The sequence below is a fragment of the Lagenorhynchus albirostris genome, chromosome 20 (genome assembly GCF_949774975.1).
Source record: "Lagenorhynchus albirostris chromosome 20, mLagAlb1.1, whole genome shotgun sequence".
In the NCBI taxonomy this organism is placed as follows: Eukaryota; Metazoa; Chordata; class Mammalia; order Artiodactyla; family Delphinidae; genus Lagenorhynchus; species Lagenorhynchus albirostris.
In genome coordinates, this window is record NC_083114.1 from 33,000,977 (window position 1) to 33,027,087 (window position 26,111).

Below are 26,111 nucleotides of genomic sequence, written 5' to 3' on the forward strand. Positions count from 1 at the left end.
GTGGCTAGTGACCTGTGCTCGCACACAGGCCTCCTGGCGGCAGCAGCAGCGGCCTCAGCGTCCCATGTCCGTCTCTGGGCTCCGCAATCTTAGCCGCGGCTCGCGCCCGTCCCTGGAGCTCTCTCAAGCAGCGTTCTTAATCCCCTCTCCTCGTGCACCAGGAAACAAAGAGGGACGTAAAAGTCTCTTGCCTCTTCGGCAGGTCCAGACCCCTCCCCGGACTCTCTCCCGGCCAGCCGCGGCGCACCAACGCCCTGCAGGCTGTGTTCACGCTGCCAACCTCAGTCCTCTCCTGGCGCTCCGACAAAAGCCGGAGCCTCAGCTCCCAGTCCCGCCCGCCCCGGCGGGCGAGCAGACAAGCCTCTCGGCTGGTGAGTGCCGGTCGGCCCGATCCTCTGCGCTGGAATCTGTCCGCTTTGCCCTCCGCACCCCTGTTGCTGTGTTCTCCTCCGCGGCTCCCAAGCTCCCCCACTCCGCCTCCCGAAGTCTCCACCCGCGAAGGGGCTTCCTAGTGTGTGGACACTTTTCCTCCTTCACAGCTCTCTCCCGCTGGTGCAGGACCCGTCCCTATCCTTTTGTCTCTGTTTAGTTTTTTCTTTTGCCCTAACCAGGTACGTGGGGGGTTCCTTGCCTTTTGGGAGGTCTGAGGTCTTCTGCCAGCGTTCAGTAGGTGCTCCGTAGGAGTTGTTCCACGCGTAGATGTACTTCTGGTGTATCTGTGGAGAGGAAGGTGATCTCCGCGTCTTACTCTTCCGCCATCTTCCCGGAAGTCCTAAAATTAGTTTTTTATATTATCTTATTTAGAGCTGATTTCCTGTATCAAAACGAATTGATCATTTATATTAGAAACTCTAGTTTACAGAACAAATGTTAGGCCAGTTTCAGAATTTCTAATTTTGTTCCACTTGATTAAAGATTATGAATATGTGTGTGAGTTTAATCATTCAGCCTTGCTTTGCCCCTTTTTAATTTAATTTTATTTGTTTATTTTTTTTAAAAAATATTTATTTGGTTGCATTGGGTCTTAGTTGCAGCAGGCGGGCTCCTTAGTTGTGGCATGCAAACTCTTAGTTGCGGCATGCATGTGGGATCTAGTTCCCTGATGAGGGATCAAACCCTGGCCTCCTGCATTGGGAGCATGGAGTCTTAATCACTGTGCGACCAGGGAAGTCCCTGCCCCTTCTTATGAGGGAAAAAACTCTTATGACACCATTTGGCCCTAGATATATTCTGAAACTCTTGTTTTCTGAAGTCACTAGTGGCAAAAAACGTGCTGGTTGTGGGCTGCCTCTTACCTAAGATGTTCCATTTAGGTTGGCCTTTATTGTCTACTTGAAGTGGCTTTGCAATAGTTTTTGCTATAGGTAGTCTGCTAGAGAGACTTTTGGTAGGTAAATTCATTTTAGATCAGCTGCACCAAGCACATTTATAATTTAATATTGGTTGTGATTTCTTTGCTACACTGGGCATTTTCCTTCTTCTGTATTTGGAAATTTTTACTCTAGTTTGGCAGTGAAAGGCATATTTCCCAGTGTTTGTTTACTTCTGTGGTTATCTTCTGATTCAAATGTTGTTAAATTTTCATCCATGCCTTTGGAACTAAACTGTTAAAACAGCAATTCCTATCTTTCAGCAAAAATCTGAATGCATGACAAGCTTTGGCTCTATGAGAAAGATGAAGAAATAGATTACTTGGTCCCTGCTTTCCAGAGACTTAAAATCTACTTGGAGAGATAAGACTTAACCATTACCTTTGAAAAAAAGTTGTGATATAAGGCAGTATATAATAGGAGTATAGAACACCAATATTGTGGTCTAACGTGAAATATTTTATAACCACGTAATGAGTAATAGTGAAGTACTGAACTTTGTTTAAAAAAAAGCTTACCTTTACAAAAGTGGATTAAAGTTCATATACTTCACATATGTATATGATTTATTTATTTTTTAAAAATTATTTATTTGGCTGCACCAGGTCTTAGTTGCGGCATGCGGGATCTTTAGTTGCAACATGTGAACTCTTAGTTGTGGCATATGGGATCTAGTTCCCTGACCAGGGCCCGGGCCCCCCACATTGGGAGTGCAGAGTCTTAGCCACTGATCCACCAGGGAAGTCCCCTATATGATTTAAATGGAAGTAAAAAGAGTGTTGTTACAGCTAGTGTTCAGGGAATGCATGTGGAAATGAAAACATCCATCCTGCGTCATTGCAGAAAAAGTTTGATAACTACTGGTATAGATAAAAAAAAAATTTTTAGGAGTTTAGAGATGAGCATTGTGCTGTTCTTTCTTTCACACTGAGGTTTTTTTGGTGAGATCACTAAAGTACAGACTTTTATTTTCCTTTCAAAGACAGTGAGTTCTAATCCCTTCCTCTGATCCTGCAAAAGCCATTTAAATAGCTTTTTTATCTAAACTAGAAAGGAGGAGTCGGCCTATTTATTATTGGTACTGTAAATATTGTATTGGTCTGCTGTAACAAAATACCATTGACTAGGTGGCTTAAAAAAGAGAAACTAATTTTCTCACATTTGTGGAAGCTGAAAAGTCCAAGATCAAGGTTCTGGCAGGGTTTGATTTCTGGTGATGGCTCTTTTCCTGGCTTGCAGATGGCTGCCTTATCTCTGTGCCTTCAAGTGGCTTTTCTCCTGTGTGCTTGAAGGGAGAGAAAGAGAGTTCTTAAGCTCTCTGGTGCTAATCTTATTTTTAAACAATCAGGACCCCACCCTTCTGACCTCATTTAACCTTAATTACTTTCTAGTCTAAATATAGCTACACTGGGTTTAGGGTTTCAACATATGAATTTTGGGGGACATATCAGTTTATAACATTCTGCCCGCTGGCCCCCCCAAATTAATGTCCTCCTTGCGTTGAAAATACATTCATTCCATCCCAGCAGCCTCCAAAGTCTTAACTCATTCCAGCACGAACTGTAAAGTCTGAAGTCTATAGTCTCATCTGAATATCATCTAAATCCAGGTGTGGATGAGACTGGAGATAAGCTTGCAAAAGTACAATGCTGGGACAGAATAGAATATACATTCTCATTCCAAAAGGGAGAAGTCGAAAGAAGAAAGGAGTGACAGTTCTCAAGCAAGTCTGAAATTTACAAAGGGAAATTCCATTAGATTTTTTAAAAATATTTATTTATTTGGTTGCACTGGGTCTTAGTTGTGGCAGGTGGGCCTCTTGATTGCAGCTTGCCGGCTTCTTAGTTGTGGCATGTGAACTCTTAGTTGCGGCATGCATGTGGGATCTAGTTCCCTGACCAGGGATTGAACCCACGCCCCTGAATTGGGAGCACAGAGTCTTAACCACTGCGCTACCAGGGAAGTCCCTCTGTTAGATGTTAAGACTTGAATACTCCTCTTTGGTTTCATGCACTGCCCTCCAGGTGCATTGGGGAAGCAGCGTCACCCCCAAGGCTCTGTGGGGAAGCCTTGCCCCCAGCCCCTGGGCCATGACCTTGCTCTTGAGGCACTAGGTGGTGGCATCTTGGTCCCCCACCCGCAAACCAAGGAGGCCGCACCTTTTGAAGATGAGGAAGAGCCAGCACTACACCCTGGACCAGTGGCGGGAGTGGCAGCCCTGCCCTCTCAGAATCGCCTTTGGGGTCAGTCTTCCCTTTTCTTGAAGGATGATGCATGTTTGTAGCTGGTAACTATTGTTCCATCCTGTAGAATCCCAGACAGCCTTCTTTCATTCTGTCCCATTTGTTTTCTATTCCTTTTAGTCCCAGCTAGCAGTGTTTCTGCTCCTATAATCCCATCTTTATTCCTGACTTCTGCTGAAGTGGTTGATTAAGTTTGTGGTTCACCTCCTTATCAAATAGATGTTAGCCACATCTATTGTTAGTGTTCTCTTCAGATCAAGCCTTTATCATTTTTTGCAGCAGTATGGATAGGCTGAGAATTTTCCAAACCTTCAAGTTCCGGGTCCTTTTTGTTTAACAATTCCTTCAATTTATCTCTTTCCTCACATTTTACTAAAAAGAAGTACGAGAAAAACAAGTCTTCAACACTTTGCTTAGAAATCTCTTCACCCAAATATCCAATTTCATCACTTGAAAGTTCTGTATTCTACAGAACACTAGAACATGACAACAGTTCAGACAAGTTCTTTGTCACTTTTTAGCAAGGATCACCTCTCCTCCAGTTTTTTGTTCCTCATTTCTGTCTGAGATCTTTTTTTTTTAATTTTTAATTTTTATTTATTTTTGGCTGTGTTGGGTCTTTGTTGCGGCGAGTGGTGCTACTCTTTGTTGCGGTGCGCAGACTTCTCACTGCGGTGGCTTCTCTTGTTGTGGAGTACAGGCTCTAGGTGCGCAGGCTTCAGTAATTGTGGCACACAGGCTCAGTAGTTGTGGCTTGCAGGCTCTAGAGCACAGGCTCAGTAGTTGTGGTGCAAGGGCTTAGTTGCTCTGGGGCATGTGGGATCTTCCCAGACCAGGGCTCAAAACTGTGTCCCCTGCGTTGGCAGGTGGATTCTTAACCACTGTGCCACCAGGGAAGTCCCTAAGATCTTTTTACCCAACCGAACTTGGGTTCACTTGCCCATCACGCAGTAAAGCCAATCTACTGACACCGGATTGTGGTGAAAGAAAGTATGGCCTTTATTTGTAGGTCACCAAGCAAGGAGAGTGGGCAGCTAATGATCAAAAAACCTGAACTCTCCCGTGGCTTTCAGGCAGGGGTTTTAAAAGGCAGCACTAGGGATGAGGGTCACAGAGTACATGATCAACTAGTGGACATTTTTCTGATTGGTTGGTGGTAATGTTCAGGAATCTTAATCAACAACTTTCTGGTTCCAACCAGTTTAGGGTCTATGTGCTTATGGTCATGCTTGTGGTCAGCTTGTAGTTACCATCCTCCACTGGGTTGGGGGTCTTAGTTTCAGCAGAACAACTGAAAGATACACGTCAGACTGTTATCTGTATCCCTTCAGTGACTTAGTCCTGTGACTCCATTGTTCAAGCTATTATTACTTCTCTTGCTTGACTGCTTTCCTTTGTTTCTGCATTTTCCACTTCTCTAATCATTAACTGCTTGAGTCTGCTCTTTGGCCAAACAAGCGGGGGACACAGAGGGCCTAGTACCCAGGAAGGCTCTGCAGGGTCCCACTTGGTTTCAGTCCCCCCTTTTCTTTGATATTCCTCAGTCCTGAGGGGAAAGGGGTGGGACAAGAAAGGGAATAAATTTTGGATAGAGAGGTTAATCATAAACTCTGCAGGGGAACTTGGTTTTAGGGGGACTTGGTTTCAGTCTCACCAGAATGGCCTTAAGCATTCATATTCCTAACCTACATTCTGTTCATGATGTGTTCTTTGAGATAACAGAGACTCTCTCCATAGCCCTCCTCTTTCTAAACTCTCCCCAGAATTGCCTTTGATGTCCATATTTTTGCCAACAGTTCCTTAACAGCAGTCTAAGCCTTTTCTATCAAGTGCCTCAAAACTCCCCCCGCCTCTACCCATTACCCAGTTCCAAAGCTGCTTCCACATTTTTAGGCATTTGTTATAGCAGCAGCTCACTTCTCAATACCAAATTCTGTATTAATCAGCTTGGGCTACCATAACAAATATCACAGACTGGGTGGCTTAAACAACAGAAATTTATTTTCTCATAGTTCTGGAGGCTGGAAAATCTAAGATCAGGGTTCTGGCAGGATTTGGTTTCTGATGGGGACTCTGGTGGCTTGCAGATGGCTGCCTTCTCTCTGGCTTCTCACATGGCCTTTTGTGTGTATGTGGGGAGAGGTGGTGAGTGCAAGCACTCTGGTGTTTTTTCTTAGGTGGACACTAATCCAATGGCCCCACCCTTATAATCTCATTTAACAGTAGTTACTTCTTAACTCCAAATGCAGCCACACTGGGGGTCAGGGCTTCAGCATATGAATTTTGTTAGTGACGTTCATTTAGTCCATAACAGAAATGTAAATACAGTTGACCTTTGAATAACTTAGGAGTTCTGGGTGCTGACCCATAGTTGAAAATCTGTGTATGATTTACAGTCGGCCTTCTGTATACAACGTTCCTCCATATCTGTGGTTCTGCATCTGAGGATTCAACCAACCTCGGATGGCTGATGGCGTAGTCCTCTGTGTTTACTTTTGGAAAAAAATCTGCGTATAAGTGTACCTGAGTAGTTTAAACCCACGTTGTTCAAAGGTCAGCTGTACAATGTGAAATATTCAAGTTTTTCTATAGACTTGGTCTTCATCAAGTCTGAGTATAACTTAGAACCAAGCAGACATCTAGAACTCACCATAGATCCTTTTTTCTTTCTTGTTTTTTTCACAGCTAATTATTCATTGAACTCTGTTCAGTCAACTCTCACATCTCTTGAATCTGCCTTACCTTACCTCCCTTTTATAGTTTAAGTCCTCAACTCTTGTCTGAACTAACACAGTAGCCTCTAAACTGCTCTTTATGCTGCTTATCTGGTCTTTTCCCAGTCTTTTAAACACATTAATATGAGTGTGAACATAAATCTGATTGTTATTTCTTTGTTTAAAACTCAGGAATAGCTTAGAGTGTCCTTTCATGCAGTTGCATCTGATATCTCTATCTATCTAGGATTAAGTTTGGATGAATATTAAACAGGAAATATGTGATATAGTTCTTTATTTTTCTTATACGTAAATCTGGAGATAGAATATCCAGAGGTTGTATGGCAATTCCATGGTTGTTAAGCTTTTTCTGTCTCTTTGACTTCACCATCTTTAGTGTATGGTTTTTAACTTGAAGTTCACTTGCAGGGTAAAATGGCTTCTGGAGAGGCAGCCATCCCATCTTGAGATCCAGGTGAGAAGAAGAGATAATAGCAAAAGGACATTGCTAGCTATCTGGAGCTTTTAAGGTGTCTTCTTGGAGCAATTTCTATTACATTTCATTGGCTATTTCTAGTTCCATAGCAAGGGAAGCTGGAAAGTATAGTCTTTTACCTGGGAACATTATCACCTCGAAAAAAGGATTCTGTTTATCTGCCAGTTATCATTCCAACCTCATTTCCTGCGGCTCTGTTTCTTGTACCCTGTACTTCATTTATATCAAACTACCTGCAATCCCCTGATTATCCATGCTACTTTATTCTTTTATATATGTTTTCCTTACATGGATTACACTTCTGCCCTTTTTGGCCACGTGAACTCCTATCCTGCAAGGGTCAACATCTCTTGGAAGCCTTTCTTAATTACCAGCTGGGACAATTAATCACTGGCTATTTGGGGACTCCATTTTAATACCTCCTCTTTAACATTTCCTGTCTGGCATTGCAGTTATTTTGGTTGTGCCTTTTTTCCCTACTAAATTTTGAAGTATTAGAATGCAGGGACTATGTCTTATTCATTTTGACTGTGCCTGACACATAGTAGATCATTTAATAAGTGATTGTTGAAAAAAATCAGCTAAAAGTACAATTTAATAACAGCTAGGTGGAATGTTATTCTTGTAGGCCACATGCAATTAGGAACTGCCTCTAAGAACTACAGATAATGAATATATAGGGTATGTGGGCTGTAACATTAAAATGATGGAATTAGAGAAAGTTGTGAAATCCCTGGTTGAATGATTTGAACATGCTTATTGCTTAAAACAAGGTGAAATAGAATTAGTGTTGATAGCTCTGCTTTGTAAATGAATTTTTGTAAATGAATTTTTTTTTTGGCAGATTATGCTTCCCCCTCCTCTTTTAAAACAGTTATAACAAACTAACAGTTATAACAAACTAGGTCTGTTTCATCTTTGATTTTCTTTCCCAAGGACAGTGTGTCCATTGCCTTGCTAAGTTGTACTTCATTATACAAGTCAAGTTGACTATGAGAAAAGAGAAAATATTCATTTAAACTTTCAGGAAGGAAGGCTCTCAATGGTCTTAGAACCTCAGATCAGGAAGTAAAGCTAACCTAATTTTTTTTATCCTTTTGACTTGGAATATATTTTCCCTCCCTCCCTTCCTTCCTTCCCCCCGCCACCCTTCTTTCTACAGATTTTAGATACCAAAGTTCTTTGTGAAGAAATAGATCACAGTCTTCTCTCTCTGCCTCCCCTTTTTTTCTCTAAGGCTAGGTTACTCCTGATTTCTGAAATGGTGCCCTTAAATGTAGTACAGATGGGATTTTGATCTCTCCCAGTGGGGTTGAAAGTTTAAATCTTCAGTTTAGCTCTCTTTGGCTAGAGGTAATGGTTTAGTATTCCTGAAGGAGAGTTGTATGGTTGACTATTTTAGGGCCAACTTCTTTAGTAACACTTTTGATGGAAGTACCATTTTCTTTAGTACTTACGTATCTAACTTGTGTTACAGAGATTTGTAAATATTTAGAAGAGTAGTATAATATGTGAAATTCTTCAGATGCCTATGGAGAAAAGAAAACCAGTACAGATGTAATACTTAGTATTCGTGTTTATGGCAGATTATATTTCCAAAAGATAACTATGACAAATATCTCCCATCCCACAAGCTGGTTACAATGTGACTTTGACACATTGGAATCTGTGCTTGCTTCTCTTGAACCTGGGCAGGTTTATGACTGCAGCAGAAGTGACAGTCTTGTTATTTCAGCTTTTAAAATTTGGGATACCAGTGGAATGTATGTTGATTTCCTGTGCCTCTTTGTCTAATATTTTCTCTCTAATCTTTCTGTTTTCACTTTGTTAACTTTCTTGTTCTATTTGCCTTCTTTTCCTTAATCTTGTTCTCTTTCTGTTTCCTGCATCATTTCTTTCTTTGGCCAGGGAGCGAATGATGGGCATTTTGGTAGACATTTTTCCATAATACTGGAGATCTCAAACTGAGATCTCCTTCTTCTCTGTTATCAGAAAATGAAATAAAATGAGGGATGGATTTGTATGAGGGCTGATGTATGTCTCTCTGGCTTTCTTTTTCAAATTGTAAACTTTTTCAGTGTGGAGTATGTTGTGTCTATATGAACACTGAGCACTTAATAGAAGTCTTAGATTTAGTTTTTCATTAGCTTCTAGATTTGCATTCCTAATTTAAAAAATTTACGCCTTATTATATACTTCTTTCACACTCTTACCAGAATAACTCCTGAAAAAGTAAAAACTCATTAGCATATTTATCACCCTAGATATTCCTTCCATTTCTCTTGCCATACTTTTCTGTTTTGCAGTCCCCACACTTTACATTCCAGCCTCTCAAACTGTCCTGTAAACATTCCTAACATCTTCTGACTTCTGTGTCATTGCTCACTCCCTTCCTGATACTCGACATATTCTTCCTGTCTCCCTGTCTTGTACTCATTCTTAACTTTCTAGTATGGGAACTGACCCCCTTTTATGAAACTTTCCTAGATTCCTCCCTTGTAATCTTTTCTTCTGTACTTCAGTATCACTTGTTTATACCCTTTAGGGTATTTATTACAGTCTACTTTGTGTTATTGGTATGTTACTTATGTATTCATTAATTTAGCAAACATTTGAATCCCTGGGTCCTACTTCTGGAGACTTCAATTTATTGGTTTGGGATGGAGCCTGGGCATCAGAATTCTTTAAATGCTCCTCAGTTGATTCCAGGTTTAAGAACTAATAGAATAAAGACATAACACAGTGCCCACCTGGCCTGTGATAAACACTCAAATATTTGTTGACAGATTTTAAGCTTTTAAATCCAAGGACCATAGTTTATTTTTGTATCCCCCATAACACCCAACACACTATTGCCTCCTATTGTATACAGGTTTTCCCTATTATCTGAAAGTAGAGCATTCCTGTGAAACGTTTTGTAAGCTGAAATGGCATAAAGCAAAGAGGCAGTCACCTTAGGGCACATCTTGCTAACAATGTACAAAATAAATTGAGATAAAACATAAATGCTCACAGGCATAGTTCAGAGCTATGGCAGCTTGATGCTGAGATGCTAGTGTAGTTCCCAGGGAAGGAGCTTGAAAATGCCACTCTTGCTGCTTGGGGTGCATGATGCCTCTATAATAGCTCTCTGCAAAACAAATGCTAAAAGCTATTTTCGCCTTCTTTTGTAAAAGCAAAAATCCTCTTTAGATTTCTTTTGATTAGCGAAAACAGGTGCTAACGTAGGTTTCTCATAAAAGCGAAGAGGCATAAAGTGAACTTTTGAAAAGTGGGGGATACCTGTATATAATTAGGTGAAATACATAGTTCTTTTCAGTTTTCATGATATTTCATGTTGTTACAGGGGCCATTCAGAATATGCTTGGATTACTATGTAACTAGAAACTGCTAGACAACTGTAAAATGTTTTTTCTGCTCTTTGGCTGTGCCTGCGGGGCAAGTGGGATCTTAGTTCCCCAACCAGGGATTGAACCTGCGCCCCCTGCATTGGAAGTGCGGAGTCTTAACCACTGGATCTACAGGGAAGTCCCTGTTTTTTCTGCTCTTGTTTGTATTTTTAAAATAAATTTTAAAATACCCTCTAGAGAAGTCTTGGATTTACTGAACTCTAAACTAGTCTTGTGTTTGATCTATGGGTTAAATATAGAATATGAGCTCCATTCTTTAATCTGATACAACGTAGTCTTCATAAAATGTGACTTTAGTTCAAGTATGTTTAGGAGCCTTTATAGATAAATATAGTAAATATAGCAAATGAATGTACCCATGCTTCGAGTAAATATAATATTTAGCCCAACCTATAGCCAGTGCATGCAGCAGAATTATCAGATTGAACCTTTGACCTATTCAGACCATATGGCTCCTGACTTGCGTCTTTTATGTGATGTTGATAGCAAAATTTGTTTCACAATGGGAGGTTTTATTTTGTTCATAATTTTTGGGAATGTTAATAACCTTTTAATTAAAAGTGCTTATGATACTTATGTGACTAACCTGGCTTTGAGTAAGACAGCACTCATGGTCAAATCTAATGCAGTTGGCCCTCTGTATCCACAGGTTCCTCATCTGTGGATTCAACCAAGTGTGGATCAAAAATATTTGGGGGAAAAAATTCCAGAAAGTTCCAAAAAGCAAAACTTCAATTTGCCACTCCTGCTACACACAGACAACTATTTATACAGCATTTACATTGTATTTACAACAATTTATTGATACTTAGCATTTACACTGTATTAGGTATTATAAGGAATATAGAGATGATTTAAAGTATAGAGGAGGACTTTTGTAGGTTACATGCAAATACTACACCATTTTATATAAGGGACTTTGATCGTCTGTGGATTTTGGTATCAGGGTGGGGGTGGGGTGGGATTGCTGGTCCTGGAACCAATGCCCGGAAGGTACTAAGGGTTGACTTGAGTACGTTCTTTACAATTAATGACAATACTTTCTGTATGCTTGTCTGTCAGACCTACAGAAATTGCCTTCCTCTTCTTGATATCTCCCTTCTTCTTCTGCTTGCTCTCTTTTCCTTCCCTCCCCTTTGTTCCAGTGTTAGGTGGCAGCTGGATCTGCTGGGATGGTAACATTAGTCTATAGGTAAGGAGGAAAAGGATAGGGGAAGAAAAATTTGTTGTTGTTTGTTGGACTTTTACCTCCTTTCTCCAGCCCTCATTTTCACAACTTTCCTCCAGAGTCAGGAGTAGAAAGTAAACAGGGGCTGCTCTCATTACTGCTAGAAATCTCCTCCTCCCCACAGACTGTCATTATTGGGCATCCATTGTTTTTCTGTCTTTGTTTTATACATATATATATATATATATATGTAAGTGACCGTGTTGGATTCGAACATACATATATTTTGTTTGTGCCCTTAACCATTTGGCCAGAGGTTGCCAAACTTGGCAGCTGGTGGGCCATATTTAGACTGCATGTTCATTAATTTTTTTTTAATATTAGCTGCTAACACTTTTAATATGGAGAGATTTCACAAAAAATTTATATTCCTGGTTTCCTCATTGCCACATTGCAGCATAGGCCTGGAACTTAGTAGCAGCTTCACGCTATAGGAGGAATATGTGCTCTCTAGGGCTCCACAGACCCCACCTGGCCCACTTCATCATTTATAGTACCCTCCTGCTCCCTGTAGGTATTTCCGTTTTTGAGGTTTGCATCATCAGTCTTTACTACCACCAGTAATTCCTTTTATGCTTGAACTTGTGTTCCAGAGCAGAGGAGCTACAGAATATTTTTATTCATACAGCTTTTCTTCCCAGTGTGAGGTCTGAGAATAGTCAAGTGTAAGGGAGATGCCTTATGTTTCTGGCCTTTTGAGTTGGAATTACACATATATTTTCATTTATTTGGACAATATTTATTGATAGTGATGGTAAAGGATCAGATGAAATGTGGTTCAGAAATAGCGGAGAGTATTAAAGAAGCACAGGTTTCTTGTCAGCGCCCATGGCCCTGAATATGTAGTCCTTCAGCGAGACATAGACTGCCTGGAGTGAATTCAGTGTCCTCGCCTTAGCTCACCACAGTACACTGTTGCCTTTCACCCTGCTCCGAAAGCCAAGTGGTAAGAAAGGGTGGGACAGTCTTGGATGAGAAGGTGTCCAGGAAGCACTAATTCGTGGCTACAATTAACTCAAATCAGCCATGTTAGTCACAGTTATATCAACTGATATAACCTGTAAATCTTACTTAGCTCGGAAGACTACCATTTTCTCTTAAAAACTGGTGATTAGGTTGTTTATGCTGATAAGTTGCTATATTAGGTTTATTATAGATCAAATAGGTCTTGAGAATGTCATGCTATAGATGATCAAATGTAAAAAGAATTCACAAGGAGATCTTTATAGAAAGTATATATGCAAATAATCACTAGATGCACCTAGCTATCTGTTTTGCTCTAACTTGTGCTTAGTAATGTAGTTTTAGAGCACTCTTCCCCCTTTTTAGATGTTCTTCCTCTGTGCACAACTATGTCTTTTATGTTTACTATATTGTCATTGTTTATTCATGAATCTGTCTCTTAGCTGTGAGTTCCTTGAAAGCAGACTTGGAGGTCTTATTAGTTTTGTGTTCCTCATGGCCTAGCACAGTGTTTGGGCATATGATCAGTAAGGGCACAGTAGCCTTTAATTAATTAATGATTTGTTGATTGATTGATTGCATTTCAGGAACGTCTTACTGGAAGGATTCTGTTTCTGTGGTGAGAACCATAATCTTTGTTTTATCTCTGTTTCAGTATTTGCCCTTTCTGTGTAATTGCTTTTACTTTTGTGCTATAATCATTACGTGATTATCAAATACTTTCTTTTTCTTACCATATCTTGGTATTTGAGTGTGAGTTGCTAATTCTCACTAATGGAATATTTTGAAAACTGAGATGTCTTGAAATCACCAAGGCTTTTTGTTGGATGAGATTTGTGTTAAATTTTCTTGAAAATCTGTTTTGATATGAGAAAAGAAAACTTTCTCCCTTTGTTCTGTGCCTTGGGTGTTCCCTTGTCTTTCATTCACACTTACTTCCTGTTTGAGGAAGGATTTTAGTTCTGTTTCTGTAGTTTTCAATAAGATTCTGGTTAGTTTCTTGACTCTTATGACGGTGTTATAGGTGGACTTGAAATGTTTCTACAGTTCCTTAGATTAAGAAAAACCTAAAGTAAAACCAGCCCTTGAGATTTATTTTTTGAAGGTGAAATACCTCTTTAAGCTATTCCCATTGTGGTCAAATATATTAGTTTACTGTCCAAATGTATTAGTTTACTGTCATTCTTTCCTTTTTTATTCTGGAATCCTTCATTTCTAATCTAGTCTTGTTCTCTAGGCTTATGCATAGCTGTCCTGCTGGGATATCATATCATAATCATCTTAGAAATTCCCTTTACCTCTCTTATGCTACAGTCAGTGTTTCCTGGATCCTTTTTCTTTCCTTTGTTTACCCCCTCATTTTGTTGTAGGACATTCTCCTGTAGCTTTCTGGAAAAGGTATAGGAGAGATTGTTTGTACTTTTTCCTTGTTATATTTTTCTAGTACCCTATTCTTATTTGGATGCAATTTTCTTTTTCTCCTTTTCTGAGAATATTTGGAGGTTTTCATATTTTTTTCTTCTTTCTTCATTATTTCTGTTCACCCCTCCCCCTTCCCCCATTTGTTTGTTTTGGTACCTTTCTTTTTGGAATCTTCCTCAATTTTTGGTGTTCTTTGGCAGTTCATTCATTTTTTCAGTCTATTGATATATAATTTACATACAATAAAATGCACAGATTTTAAGTATTCAGTTTAGTAAGTTTTGACAATCATATTCACTTTTGTAGCCACCACCCCAATCAAATATATAAGACATTTCCATCAACTCAGAAGAGTTCCCTCCTATCTCTTTGCAGTGTCTGTTCCCTGCAATTCTAGCCACATACTCCCCACTTCACCACCTGTCAACCACTGTCTTTGACATCACAGCTAGTTTTGCCTCTTTAAGTCTTTTATATAATGCAGTCGTATGGTATATGTTCTTTTGTGTCTGGCTTATTTTGCTCAGCATAGTTTTTGAGATCCACTTATGTTGGTGCATGAATCAGTGGTTTCTTCATTTTTATTGCAGAATACTGTTCCATTGTATGGATATACCACATTTATTTATTCATCTGTTCAAGGATCAAGGGGCTGTTGTTTCTAGTGTTTTTGCTATTGTTAATAAAGCTCCTTTGTATGTTTCTGTACAGTATTTTCTTGGGTAAATAGCAAGGAGTGGAATTATTGGGTCATAAGGTAAGTATATGCTTAACTTTATAATAACTGCCAAACTGCCTTTTTATTTTAAAGAGTGATGCATTATAAGATTGACTGGAACACTTACATGTTTGAGTATATCACTTGTTGACTTGTGGATTTTCCTTTTGGGAACCCAGCCATTTCTAAAGGGGGAATGGAGACATTCCCCTCACCCCATGTCAGTAACAGTAGGTCTTTGTTCTAGAATCATTTACTTTCTTCAGAGAAGAATCCTCATTGATTCTGCCCAGGTGATATATATGTGAGAATAAGGCAAGGGAGGACAGCTGGATGCAAATGCTCACTTAATCTTCACCTTTTTTCATACCTCATTGTCCTTCCTATAGCTCTTAGCTAAATCTGGTGTTTCCATGTATGGAGCCTTTCTGTGTCAGTGTCTCCAGAGAATGTATCTCTGGTTTTTGATATATATCTACATCTAAAAGTGATGTGCAGGGGTGGGTAGATGGTAGATTGGTGTGTGACTGTGTTGTGCTGCAAGGGACCCGAGAGTCTAAGCACTCCTCATATAATTTTCAACCAATTTCTCTTCAATCCCACCTTTTACCCTCACCCCTTTTTTTTTGTGGTAACTGGTACAATGAATTCGAGTCTTTTTTGGGTGCTCTAGACAGAGTAAGTTAGTTCACTTTCTTGTTCACATTTCTCAACTGCTGGTGCTTAGGTTTCAATTTTATTTTATCTGCTCAGGTCAGTCACTCCTCCAGACACTAATGTTCCCCAGAAAAAATTGACTGCCTCTTAGATCCTCAGTTCTTTTTTCTCCTATTCTCTTTGTCCTTGTGAGTTTATGTCCTTTTTTATTCTTGCTGTAATTTTAGTGAAGTCTTTGGAGAGAAAGGAGATAGAAAAACCACTTGTGTTCAGTTTTCTATTTTTTCCAGAAATTGCTTTTTCTTTCTAAAACTAAAATAACTGCATTAATATTATGTTTTCCTACCCTAAAATTTTACTAGGCTTGATTCTCTTTTGTTTTCCATCTTGCCTGAATCTTTATTTTTAAAGTTTTCAAAGTTTCACTTGTACAATGAATGCTTTTATGTATTCCTTATCTACAGATGAACTAATTGTTAGCTTGTTTATATTGAATAAAAATACTATTTATTTTCAGTAAATATGGATCTCTGGCAGTATTTTAGTGTCTGATAGTTTCTTTTGTGCATATACAATAACTTATTCAATCTGTCTTCTGCTGATGGACATTGTTTGCTTTTACAAATGCTTTAAAAAGCTCATATGTACATTTTCTCCTGTTATTAGGGAATAAATTCATTAGTCATCTGGTTGCTATTTTTTTAACATATTACCAAACAGTCCTTCAAATATCTGTAACCAACAGTGTATAAGATTATCATTTTATATCACAATGATTGATTTTTCTTGCCTCCTCCACTAGACTATGAGCATCCTAATTTGTTACTAAAACCATTAATGAAAATTAGGCATATTGAAGAAATAGGTATTCTGGTAGCTGAAGTAATTTCTTCTTTTTTATTGTAATTTATAAAATGAGCTTTGTTCTGTTTCTCACTTTTGCATTCTAAAAAGGAAACAAAATTAGTAACTTGGGGCTATTAATATTATGAATTCATTTTTTAATGAATTAAGCATCTAGTGTTCATACTTTTTCTAGCTACTTATTCAAGTATTAGTTCTTATTGTTTTATCATTGCCCTACAGGTCGTTGAACTCATGAACTTTCCCTCCCTACCACAGACTTTCATTGAATGATAATCTATGTGCCAGGGCACTCTTTAGTCTTTATCTTGCTGGCCCTTTCTGCCTTACTTGAGACTGTAGACCAGCCCTTTATCTTGTCCTTTGGAGACTACACTCTTGTTTTTCCTGTTCTAACTATTCCTTGTCAACCTTGTTTGAGTATTTTTTCTTTCTCCACAGGTACTGTAAGCTTTGGTTTCTCCCAGTTTTGTCTCTGTCTCATTTGTACTCTTCATTCATGGCTTTAATTGCCGCCTATAGGTTGATGACTCTCATCAAACCTCTCCTAAGCTTTACACTCATAATTGTAAAAACCCAATGGATCTCCCCAAGGTTCCTCATTTTCAGTATGTCCTTATCAGAATTTGTCATTGTTTTTCTTCCTCACGATTTTTTTAAAAAAATATTTTTAAAATTTATTTATTTGGCTCTGCTGGGTGTTGTGGCATGCAGGATCTTTGTTGCTGTGTGCAGGATCTTCGTTGCAGCATGCAGAATCTTTAGTTGTGGCATGCAAACCCTTAGTTGCAGCATGTGGGCTCTAATCTAGTTCCCTGACTAGGGAGTGAACCTAGGCCCCCTGCATTGGGAGTGTGGAGTCTTAGCCACTGGACCACCAGGGAAGTCCCCATTTCCTCACTTACTCTTTTTCATACATTCCCTTTCTACATGCTAATACCATCCTTCAAGTTTCCCAGGATAGAATCCTGAGTGTTATTCTAGATTGCTTCTACTTTTAGTCAAGCTTCAGATTCTACAGACTTTTCCTTCTAAATATTTCCAGATTTAGCTCCTCCTTTTCTTCTCTTAGTAGCAGTCTATCTTTTGCTTCCACATTTGTTCCACTCTCTATAGAACTGGTAAACTATCTGAATTTTATCTGACTGTGTCCTGTTTCCTGTCTGCCTGGAGTTTGTATCTGAATTGTGTCTGACGGAATCCCTTCCTTATTATGACAGAACCGAATTTCTCTGAATTGGTCAATGACTGCTTTAGGTTTATCACTTGCTACTCCCTGCCTTATTCATTTTGTTCTAGTAACATACAGTTCTCCATACGCTCTATACATCATGCTCTATGCATTATACTTTGAAACAAACTATTATGTCTGCCTGGCATGCCCTTGTCCATTTTGCCTGGATTAGCCTTTAAAAGTTTAAGTAATCATCCTCTCTGTCCAGAAGTCTTGTCTTTCTTCTCTAGCATGGGATAAAGGTACTAATTCTGTGCCTCCATAGTGACGATTGTACTGACCACATAATACTAAAGAGTATTTATTTTTCTGTCCTTGTAGACAGAGATTGTTCTATTCAGTGGAAAAAAGGCTTCAATGCCTAAAATAAAGTAATGGCTCAGTAATTTTTTTTTTGAGAGTGGGTGTCTAAAAATTATAGTTTATTAGAATCATCTATTTATAGGTTGCTTTCTTTGTAGATGATGACACGGTCTAAACTAAACTTAGGGGGTGTCTTCTGTATGGATAGATACGTGCTCAAAGAGTAGAAATAATATAATTTTTATCCCAGAGGCAATGAGTGCATTGCTGCTAAAAACATATTAATGCCAGCGTCTAAGGCCATTTAGCTTACTTGCTAATTCGAAGTACTTGTTACCTCTTCCTTACCCCTGCCTAAAACTTGTATGCATAATTTAATGTTCTGTCATTTGAAAATAGTGGGTCAGGAATTTGCATATTTATTCTCTAGATTAGATTTGAAGATATTAGAATTATGAAAAATATCTTTGGGGTTATTTGACTTATTTGGAAAGAGAAATAATATTTGCCAATTTTTATTAGGAATTGGGTTGAAAAAATGTAAAGATTCTGAGAGATGACTTTTCTCCTCTAGTTTCTTACCCATCTTCTCTTTCTGAATTTCAGTTACAGATGTAGAGCTGAAACGACTGAAAGATGCCTTCAAGAGGACCTGTGGACTCTCATATTACATGGGCCAGCACTGCTTCATCAGAGAAGTGCTTGGGGATGGAGTGCCTCCAAAAGTTGCTGAGGTAATCTTTATGTTCTAGGTTTTCCTGTGAGATAGTTACCACCAGCCTGAATTCTTGAGGGTTCTCCTGGTCTTGACAGATGTAATCTTCCCTACAGTTATTTTTCTTGCTGAGTAGGTTAACAGATCTTGTTTTAGATGTCAATATGGCTGTGTTCTTAGAGGCCAAATGGGAGTACTGCAGAGCTGCAATTCTGCTTCTGTGTGCTTCTGAGCTTTAATAGCCACTGATTATTATCATGGGACCATTTATATGACTAGCTTCTTATTCTTATAAACTTCATCACCCTGACATATAATTTTTATGTTGGGAGTATTTTTATAAATTTTGAATTTAAAACCTTTCTATATAGTAAAACCTAATTAAATTAATTCTGTAAAATTAAATGTTGTACATGAAACACTAGCTTTTTGGAATTTGTAAAGACTTATTTAAATTCTACTAAAAATTTTTAGGTAGAGATAAAATGAGCTAAGTTGATATAAATATCCCCTTTCTAACATTAAGTTCACTATTTTATAGGTATATACACAGATATGTATTATGTCATTCGAAAGGTGAAATGATAAAAAAATTAATAAAACAGTGAAAATTATAATAAGAATTTTAAGCTTGGTGTATTTCATAAAACCTTGATTCACCATTCCTAATTAGTGACAGTTGATATTTCTAACTCTGTGCTGTGTGCTTTTGAATCTTATGGTTTACATAATATAGAAATTACATTTATTGCTTTTTTGTGTGTTTTAATCTTTTTTTTTTTTTGGTGGGGATATATGTTGCATTAATTCTGTTACATGTATTCTTGTGTAAAATTACGTACTTTCTTGCTCTGTCATTATTTTGGATTTATGACAGGATTAGTTTTTTTCCTGATACTATTTATTGGTTCTCTTTTTCAGTATGAATTCATCTTCCTATTTTCTTGTGTGTGTTTTTTTTTTTTTTTTTTTTGGCGGTATGCGGGCCTCTTACCGTTGTGGCCTCTCCCATTGCGGAGCACAGGCTCCGGACGCGTAGGCTCAGCGGCCATGGCTCACGGGCCCAGCCGTTCTGCGGCATGTGGGATCTTCCCAGACCGGGGCATGAACCCGTGTCCCCTGCATTGGCAGGTGGACTCTCAACCACTGCGCCACCAGGGAAGCCCTTCCTATTTTCTTTTAATTTATTTGTCTTAAATGCTAGTATAATATAAAAATTTGGAATTCAGAATTTTTCATTTTAGGATATAACTAGCAATTTAATGAGATAATATAACTTGCCCATTAGAGGAAGGGATTTAAACTGAATCCATAGTATTTAAAACAAGATGCTTCCAAATTCAAATGTATACTAACTTGAGCCTTTCTTTCCCTTAGCTTCTTCCTTAAAGTCAAAAGTGTCAGTCTCTGTAAATTCATGGTGCTGGGAAAACTTAGGTCAGAATATCTGATTTATCTCTTTGGATCATGTATAAAGATTTACTTGTGTACATCTACATACCTATAAACAGATGTCCATTCAGGTCCTTGTCCATTTTTTAATTGGCAAGCTCCTACTGTTTGCCACATAACAGCTCAATAAATTGAGAGACGTGTTGTGGGGGCAAGGAATAACGACTTTATTCCTAAAGCCAGCAGACCGAGAAGATGGTGGACTAGTGTCCCAAAGAACCATCTTCCCTGAGTTAGAATTCAGGCTTCTTTTATAGTAAAAGGGGAGAGGGTATGGCTGGTTGTTGCAGACTTCTTGGTGCCTTTGTTCTTGCAGCTGTCCACGGAGGTCTGATCACAATGTTCCTAGACCTCCTGCAAGACAAATCTTATTCTCTGTTTGGCAACATTTTATCTCTATATGAATGAAAAAGTGTTATACCTTTAAGAAGTCAGAGCCTTGAGAATGGGCTATCTTGTATATTTTAGGCTATAGGCAACATTCTTTTATGAAAGGTGCAAAACCTGCATGACTAAGCACAGGCAACAGAGCGCAAAGGTTAGAGCTAAAGGAATAGATTCAATATGGAGTCAGGTTTTTTCTTCTCTGTTATAGTCCGAGCAACTGTTTGTTGAAAAGATTATTCTTTCCCATTGAATCGTCTTATCACTGTTGTTGAAAATCAACTGATCATAAGCATAAGGTTTTACTTCTGGATTCTCAATTCTATTCCATTGCTTTCTGTGTCTATCCTTGCATCAGTATCATATTGTCTTGATTATTCTAGGTTTATAGTAAGTGTTGAAATCACAAAGTGTCATTTCCCCATCTTTCTAATTTTTCAAGTTGTTGTGTCTATTCTGGGTCCCTTGCATTTACATATGAATTTTTGTATCAGTTTTTCAATTTCTGCAAAAGAAGCAGCTGAGATTTTGATAGGGGTTGCATTGAATCAGTAGATTGATTTGGGGTGTATTGCCATTTTAACAATATTTAAGTCTTCTGACTCACAAAATTAGAATGCCTTTCCATTGATTTAGATTTTTAATTTCTTTCAGCAATGTTTTATAGTTTTCAGTGTACAAGTCAAATGTCCATCGATAGAACAAAATGTGGTATATCTAATCTATAGAATGGAATATTGTTAATAAAAAAGGAATGAAGTTTTCTGATACATGCATGGATGAACCTTCAAAACATTCTAAGTCAAAGAAGCCAAATACAAAACACCATGTATTTTTTTATTCTATTTGTATGAAATGGCCAGAATAGCCAAATCTATGGAGACAGGAAATAGATTAGTGGCACTTTGTTAAAATTGTCGCTGATTTTTTTCTTACTCGCTTGCATGGTAGCTGCCTCTTCCTGCTGTTGTTTTGGAGGAATCTATCTTTCTTGAAATGTCAGATACAGGTTGCCCTGTTAACTCAGTTCTCCGATATGCTCAAGAAATGTAATATGATAGTTAAATGACTTTTTCTTGTTTTTAGGTTAGGAGTGACACTCAGGCTTTCTACATCTAAGGTGGAAGTGGAACTCCCTGGAGCGTCATTTTTATGTCAATATTTCATAAATTTCATTTCACCCAAAATTATTTCAAGAGTCTCTGTCCTTTGGACTATCTTTTAAGAATCATCACTGGCTAGAATAATTAAAGTATTGAATAATTGTTTTCCAAGAATGATCTTAATTTTAAATTGTAAAATCCATAATGATAGTTTCAAATTTCAGTTTCATTGTAGTTAACACTTTTTTGTGTGTAAACTCTACCACAGTATTAAGCACAAATAGAAATTTTATAAATGCTTTTAGTGCTGATGGTGAACTTAATTTATCCTATTATTTACAGATCTAGGTTTATTTTAAGTGAGGAGGAGTACTATTAGCATGTGAATATTGATTAGTACATATAACACTGTGTAGGTTTTAAAGTACTATAAGGAACTAAGTACTTCTGTCTTTTTTTAATTTATTTTTTTGTTTATTTTTATTTTTGGCTGTGTTGGGTCTTCGTTTCTGTGCAAGGGCTTTCTCTAGTTGCTGCAAGCGGGGGCCACTCTTCATCGCGGTGCGTGGGCCTCTCACTATTGCGGGCTCTCTTACTATTGTGGGCTCTCTTGTCGGAGCACAGGCTCCAGACGCGCAGGCTCAGTAGTTGTGGCTCACGGGCCTAGTTGCTCCACGGCACGTGGGATCTTCCCAGACCAGGGCCCGAACCCGTGTCCCCTGCATTGGCAGGCAGATTCTCAACCACTGCGCCACTAGGGAAGCCCGGTACTTCTGTCTTTAATCTCTCGTATTTTCTCATGAAAGGATGTCTTTATAGTGTCTCATACAATAATCTCAAAGGATGAGTGAACCCCATTAAGCTCAGTTCTGGAATAGTTCCAGCATTTATATAAAATGAGCTTGTAGCTTATTTCAGGCATCTCTCCAAGACAGGCAGGTTAGTAAATAGACTTCAACTTTTGTGTGTATTTGGGAAAGGGAGTATGCTTCATCTTGCAGAGTATAAAGTTATTTGCTAAAGAGGAAATAGTACATTTTAAGTAAAATGGAAGTATAGATCTGGGCAGATAGTTTTGAAGTTTGAATTTAGATGTAGTGGGTAGGCAGACTCATAGAATGGAGGATCTGTATTCAGTAGTTGCAGCAAAATCTTGTTAAATGTTGGGATTTCTAAACAAAGTGATTAGTTGCAAAGCTAAGGAAGTAATCATTCGACTGTATATTGCTCTTCTGCGATCTTTCTTAAAATCCTTCTAAGAGTTTCCTATATAAATTCCAAGACAGGCTATTTTGGATAAGGAAAAATAACTCAAAGTAGTCTAAAATTTTTAGAATCAAAGCATTGATTTCATTTGACTCATTATTTTCTAGGATAGATTAGTGTAGTTAATATTTTGATGTAATTCTGATCTTGCTTATAATAACTGTGTTATTTGAACAAAATATTAAATGAATGGAATTTGAGGGAATTAAGAAAACAAGGTCAAAACAAGGTGAATGGAAAACTGTTCTACTGGAAATTGGACTTTTCTGAACCAAGGCTACTAACTCTTAATTATTCAGTGTTTTTTCTTTAGTGTGTCACCCATCTCCCAACCCCTATTCCCCCAAAGAAATCTAATGACAAAACATTTCCATGTAGTATTAATTTGTAATCATTTCCTCTTGTTTTCACATTCACTTAAAACTGGTTTTCACCATTTACAAAATATGCGATGCAAGTGAATTGATAGTTGCTACTCCTTAACTATTTCTTTTAACTGGAAACTCTTAAATCTCTATCCCAGGATTGATTTCAATTCTGGATGGCTGTCTAGGATAAAAATTCCACTCCACCTTCCTCCATAAAGCTGTCTCTGACAATTTTAGCCCGCACTGTTTTTCTCCCATCCTTAAACTCTTAACAGGCATTAAAGCCTGCCTCTGTACTATGTAGTACAATGTTTTTATTAGATAATGACTAATTGTTCATTTAAATCTTGTCTCAACTAAGTTATGATTCTTGACGGGCAGACTTTATGACTTTTAAAAAATTGGCCCCAGAGTGTTGTGCATATAATATAAACTCAGTGAGTATTTTGATGTTTCTGTTTTGTTTTGTTTGTAGGTAATTGTATATTCTGCAAAACCCTATTGTAAGAATGACCAGGACAATGACCAGGAAACCATACTCCTAAAGTCAGTTAGCTTTGCTAGCTTTGCAGTCTTTGAACATTTAACCTTTTCCAAATTTGAGGAAAATACACATTTTAAGCAAAAGCAATCATGGAGACTGGAGTGTTTTTAGATATAGTGGTCAACATGTGAAAACAAGCAGCTGATTAGTAGGATATTTTTCCATTAGTGTTGGTAAATTTATGCTGAGATATTCATAATGCATTTAGATGCCCCTTGGGGCTAGGGACATGCATTTATTCAGTTGGCCAAAACGTTTGTTCCAGTTTTTCAGTAAGATGTTATGGAAAAACCCAAACGAACTTTTTGTCCAATTCAATACTAGACAGTCTAGGTTTAGGGGGACTATCTGACTATAGAATAATGATTTGTGATTGTTTTTTTGTTTTGATGTTAGTTGATCAGTATTATTGATTACATCCCTTTATGTTGGATTTACTAGCATCATGGATAACAACTTTCTTGACAGCTCTAGCCATTGTCAGCTCTTGATGCTGTTGATCATTGACTGTTGTAATATACTAAAATAATATGTTTATGTCAACCAGAGAAAAGCAGCTAATGTTTTCATGTTACATTAAATCCTAGTCTTGACATTATGGCTAACAGTAGAACATTAAGCAGGATACTGGTTTAAAATCTTTCTCTGGAACTGGAATCTGTAAAATATCCACTAGTCTTTATCTTAACTGCATCACTTTCGTTCAGTGTAATATTCATGCTAGTTCTCAAATTGCATTGTTGTTTTTTCTTTTTGTATTTCTCTTTGTAAGACCAGACAAAAAAGATTCCAAGGGCTCTCTTAGATGAAGATAATAACAGAATATATCACTCCCTTCTTGTAAAATTACATATGGACTTTTAAAAAAAATATGCATTATTGTCTTGATGGTTCTTAACTGCCAAGTTTTATCCTAGAGCAATATTTAAACAGTTTCATAAGCTATTGAAAAACAAAGTTTATAGGAGAAGAGCTGATATGTCATTAAGCATAATGGGACTAGGGAATTCCTTGTATAAAACATTACATCAAATACATTACATAAATTATAAGTGTTCTAAGTGGTATGCCGTATGTCAAAGAAGTTACTTATATTGGTACTAAAAAATACTCTTATAGAAAATAACTTATGCATAATCACTTATTTTGAATCCTTGGTGTATTAAGTGAGCCACTGACATGACTAGTGTAGTGGATTATAAAAATAATTGACATCCTTTTCAAGTCAGTCTTGATAAGACACTTCTATCCAATAGCATATTCCTTAATTGGTATTATAAGGTAAAATAAAGTTGATTTAATTTATAATCGAGAGTGTTAAAAACCTCTGCCTAAATTTAGCTGATAAAATTCAGCTGAATTTGACTACAGAAGTTGGAAATTTTATATAAAAAGAATTCTAAATGGTGGGAAAAGCAACTAACGTTATCTAAAGTTGGGTGAATGTAAAAGGAATGCATATTCATTCTTATCCTTTTCTCCCTTTCTGCATGCCCATGGAATAAATATAGCTGTATTTTATTGAGCACCTACCTAATAAATTTCTTTTCTTTTTATAATTTATTTATTTTTGGCTGCGTTGGGTCTTTGTTGCTGTGCGTGGGCTTTCTCTAGTTGCAGAGAGCGGGGGCTACTCTTCCTTGCAGTGCATGGACTTCTTATTGCAGTGGCTTCTCTTGTTGTGGAGCGTAGGCTCTAGGCACGCAGGCTTCAGTAGTTGTGGCTCACGAACCCATGACTCCTGCATTGACAGGCGGATTCTTAACCACTGTGCCACCAGGGAAGTCCCTAATAAATTTCTATTTGTAGCAGTAATGGAATGATTTTTATGTTTGCCTTGCATATGGTAGTTATTATCTTTTAAGACTATCATCTTTGAGTAATATTAATTGTTACATTCAATACTTAGATTAAATATAGGGAGAAGAGTTGTAAAATACAGTTGAACTTTCTGTATTTCCATAATTTTGTCATTAAGTGATAAATATGAGAATCCTTCCTTAATGTACTTCTAAATGTAATTTCTGTTTTTAAAAATAATTCTGTTTATTTATTTTTGGCTACGTTGGGTCTTTGTTGCTGCACACGGGCTTTCTCTAGTTGCGGTGAGTGGGGGCTACTCTTCGTTGCAGTGCACAGGCTTCTCAGCGTAGTGGCTTCTCTTGTTGCAGGGCAAGGGCTCTAGGTGTTTGGGTTTCAGTAGTTGCGGCATGCAGACTCTAGGGCGTGCAGGCTTCAGTAGTTGTGGCTCACGGGCTCTATAGCTCAGGCTCAGTAGTTGTGGCGCACGGGCTTAGTTGCCCCGCTCCATGTGGGATCTTCCCAGACCAGGGATCGAACCAATGTCCCCTGCATTGGCAGGCGGATTCTTAACCACTGTGCCACCAGGGAAGTCCCTAAATGTAATTTCTTGATGCTTTATTTTTTATGAGTAGCTGATTGAAAATATGAAGAGGAAAGAATTTATGTTCAGAGTCATTTATTTATTTATTCTTTTAAAATTTATTTATTTTTGGCTGTGTTGGATCTTCATTGTTGTGCGCGGGCTTTCTCTAGTTACGGCGCACAGGCTTCTCATTGCGGTGGCTTCTCTTGTTGCAGAGCACAGGCTCTAGGCACATGGGGTTCAGTAATTGTGGCACACCGTCTCAGTAGTT

The 26,111-nt window shown here is 38.0% G+C and overlaps 1 protein-coding gene across 1 annotated transcript in view; it reads left to right on the forward strand.

Annotated features, from left to right (window-relative positions):
* Positions 1-26,111, forward strand: part of USP32 (ubiquitin specific peptidase 32) — a 202,086-nt gene that overhangs the window by 50,934 nt on the left and 125,041 nt on the right. The window contains exon 2 of the mRNA XM_060133829.1: positions 18,229-18,356. Within this exon, the coding sequence (XP_059989812.1) occupies positions 18,229-18,356 (128 nt within the window). The remainder of the gene's footprint in view (positions 1-18,228; positions 18,357-26,111) is intronic.